Genomic DNA, 3,413 nt, shown 5'->3' with positions numbered 1-3,413 from the left:
AGAGTCAGAGACTATAAATGCACATAAGGTGATCGAGGGTGAAAAGACACCCCTCGATTTTGCTTGAGAAGAATCGAAGAAAAATCACTATTCTCCAAAAAGAAGGGTGAATTTGGCCAAGGGTATCTCTTGCAAAAGGCGACGATGACAGGGTCTAATGAACCCAACGAGAAAGGATAAGTATAAATACTTAAGAACCCTTCCACGTGGGTAGTAATTGATTCTTCAGGCGATGGGACTACCACGTGCTTGTCGCCCCAGTTGCATTCCTGTTTTACTTTATCGAGAATGTTCTCGGTGATTGAACATTGGTACCTCGAGATCGGCTCACATCGGCTAGGTATCGAAGGATGTTTTTCAACCTTAAAATCGATGACAGTTGAACACCCTACCGGAACGAATTCCTCAAGGCGAGGCTCTGCCGCATCCTCGCTGCCGGCGGGTCGTGATGAAGAATCGGCCTTTTTTTGCGGCACCGTTTTGGAGGTTTTTGCCATTAATAAACAAAGGGAATGAGAATTAGGGTTGTATGCGATGTAAAATGTATGAAGCAAAGGGATTTGTTTTGAAGATGCAAGAGTAGAGAAAAATCTTTTCAGTGAAAAGTTTGGATGAGGATGAAAGTGTGAATATTTATAGCCTGGTGATGACAGTTCAGAACCGGTAGTGGTCGACCAACGACTGACGTGCATTTAATGCATTGGTAACTGGACCGACGAGACGTTTGTTGCATACGTCATAATCGGGCTCAGTGCTGACATCATCATCTACCAAGTCGGAGTCCAAAAATTCATATCGTTTCTCATCATCTTCTTTCCGAGAAACAAGGGGACTATCTGTATACGGTCAAAATCGAGTTTTGCCCTTCGTATGATTAATCGATATTGGAACATGATGGTCTAAGGTTCATCATTGTAATATCGAGCCATGATGCGAAGTATATGTTGTCGAGCTCGAGACCCACAGACCGATCAAGATCGAGGTCGGCCAAGATTGAGCTCGAAGATCCAGAGATCGATCAAGATCGAGCCAAGAAACAAAAAAGTCGTTATAGCCGCAATTAGGGGGAGAATCTCGGCAGAAATCACGGCACATATTAAGAAGAGGCCGATTAATTAGCCTATCATGGGAGTCCTTACTGCATTTAGAATTATATCAAGAGTAGGACTCCCCTACTATATAAAGGGGGTCTGATCATTTGTAAAGGGAGGGAAGACAGTAAAAAAAAAAAGCAATATACTACTCTTTTCTCTAGGTTCTCAATATTGTGTTACTCTGCTTATATTTCCTTTGCTCAGAGGCGGAGCTAGGATTTTATGTGTGTGGGTTCTAAATTTTAAAATAAAACACTACTTTCAGAGGAAATCGAACCCCCATCTTTCCCAGTGAACCCACAGCCCTTACCATTGAACCAAGACCCCTTTTGTTACTGGGTTCGGCAGTATATATTTATATAGATTTAGTAAATATTTCAATACAAATATAGAGTTCCGGAAAAAGTTATTGGATTCGTCCGAACCCGCACCCACTATTGTAGCTCCGCCCCTGCTTTGCTGTTTCATTTGGTTCGAGACCCAAAGCTACACATCTCATTTGGTTTGCTTTTATTTTTCTTTACAGTCAATTTCAATATCAATATGTATATTTTTTCAGTTTGTACCAAGTAAAATCACGTGTCCTTAAAACCACATATAAATTCAATTGTTATCCGTTTTTAGGATAAACAAACATATTTGTCAGTTTCAAGTATTCAATAGGTTGAAAGTCGAATTCCAAGTTAAATGAATAATTCCCAGCCGTGTATGACCATTTCATTGTTTCATATCGTTTTCGAGAGCATATAAGACTTTCTGGTTGTCCAAATTTCACATGCTGTTAACATACAAGATTTCAACGTAAGCAAAGTGGAGTAAGAAGATACCCTCTGGAGAACGGCTCTCAAAGTGGGGGCCGGTCAATATATGAGTTTGCTTATTTTATTGGTACGAAAAGCTTCTACCAATTTATGAATGTGTATCTATAAACGGAGTAATATGCATTTGAAAATTGAGCTCGAAGGTTTACATGAATTAATACAAATAAATCCTTCACACCCGAAATATTTGACATCACTACAAACTTTTCTATAAAAAAAATCTTTTCGTTTTCCCTCAAGTTGAAGTATAGAAGTAACATAAACTAAACCTCCCCAACACATCTATCGTGCCCTTTTTTCGTCGGCGAAAAATAGTCAAAGGTAGGGGGTTGTTCCGTAGCCTAAATCAGTATGTGCACCTCCAGCTCCGCTCTACACGGCAGTTTTCACCACCGCCTGTGGCGGCGATTCTTGATTGAACGTTCTCAAATTCGGATATTGGACAAGGGATTTGGATCCCACCCGAATGATTATACCCATATATCATTTCTGCTTCCCTCAACAAATTAGCAAACAAAGGGTGATTAAAGTATATCACAGGCACTACAATTCTACAAGTATCATCTTTCTTCTCACCCACGTACACAGCTAAATGTCCCTTTGGCACGGTCACCTGCTTCGGTTCTACCGGATCATGCCCGACCCGGATATAACCCGAATTGGGTCTTGCAAAGCAGAGACCTTTTGCTCCCTGCTTCAGAATACGTCCTAATTTGCATAGCTTTGAAATGGCTCTGCTAGCACATCCCGGTGATCTCAGCCGCTTGTGTCCAACTCTTCCCTTTGTTCTGCTGTGAATAAACCAGCTGAAAACTCTCACCAGCTTCCGTCCAAGCCTGAAACCTCTCACTTTTTTCATAGCTCAAAATTTTTATCTCACAAAATATGGCTTTTAATTTTTCTTTTAAAAACTAAAATTATGGGTTAATAGAAAAGAATTTCAAGAACTAGTAAATGCCATTGTTGAAGGAGATTTTGGTTCTTGCTACGAAATTTTTTAAATGGATCGACTTATAAAAGTTGGAGGTATTATTCCGTCTATCTTCTTATAGGGAGAAGTAACGAAGAGGATTAAGGAAGCAATAAAGAGAGATTCTTGGATTGGCAAAAAGTAATGAACGAAGAATGAGGTTTCTTTGATGAATGTGGAAAGCTGCAATTTATGAGAGTTGTGGCAAGTCAAACATGTTTGAACAATACTATGGCTGTGTACATATATATATGGAAAATTATTTTGGGGGGTTGAAAGAGCGTGGGGGTGGGGGGCTAGGCGCGTGGGGTGGAGGAGAGATGGGAGAGGCCAAAGTGGAAATGGTCGGCACACACGATGAGAAGTGATCAAACTTGTTTGACTTTGAGATTTATTGAGAGATTAATTTTCAAGGAGATAAAAACCTTTTAATGCGAAAAATTTAGTAATAAGAAGAGTTTAAATTATAAACAATATCAGTGTACTTATTTTTACAATCCCAAAATAATTACTTAAAATATAAAAGAG

The 3,413-nt window shown here is 39.6% G+C and overlaps 1 protein-coding gene across 1 annotated transcript; it reads right to left on the bottom strand.

Moving 5' to 3' along the window:
* Positions 1-2,016: 2,016 nt before the first annotated feature.
* Positions 2,017-3,113, bottom strand: LOC107795057 (auxin-responsive protein SAUR36-like). Its single transcript, XM_016617624.2, has one exon. It carries the CDS (start codon positions 2,772-2,774, stop codon positions 2,262-2,264), a length of 513 nt encoding a protein of 170 aa, XP_016473110.1. The 5' UTR covers positions 2,775-3,113; the 3' UTR covers positions 2,017-2,261.
* Between the last annotated feature and the right edge of the window lie 300 nt (positions 3,114-3,413).

This window comes from Nicotiana tabacum, chromosome 23, assembly GCF_000715075.1.
Source record: "Nicotiana tabacum cultivar K326 chromosome 23, ASM71507v2, whole genome shotgun sequence".
In the NCBI taxonomy this organism is placed as follows: Eukaryota; Viridiplantae; Streptophyta; class Magnoliopsida; order Solanales; family Solanaceae; genus Nicotiana; species Nicotiana tabacum.
This window is presented reverse-complemented; position numbering and strand designations above follow the sequence as displayed.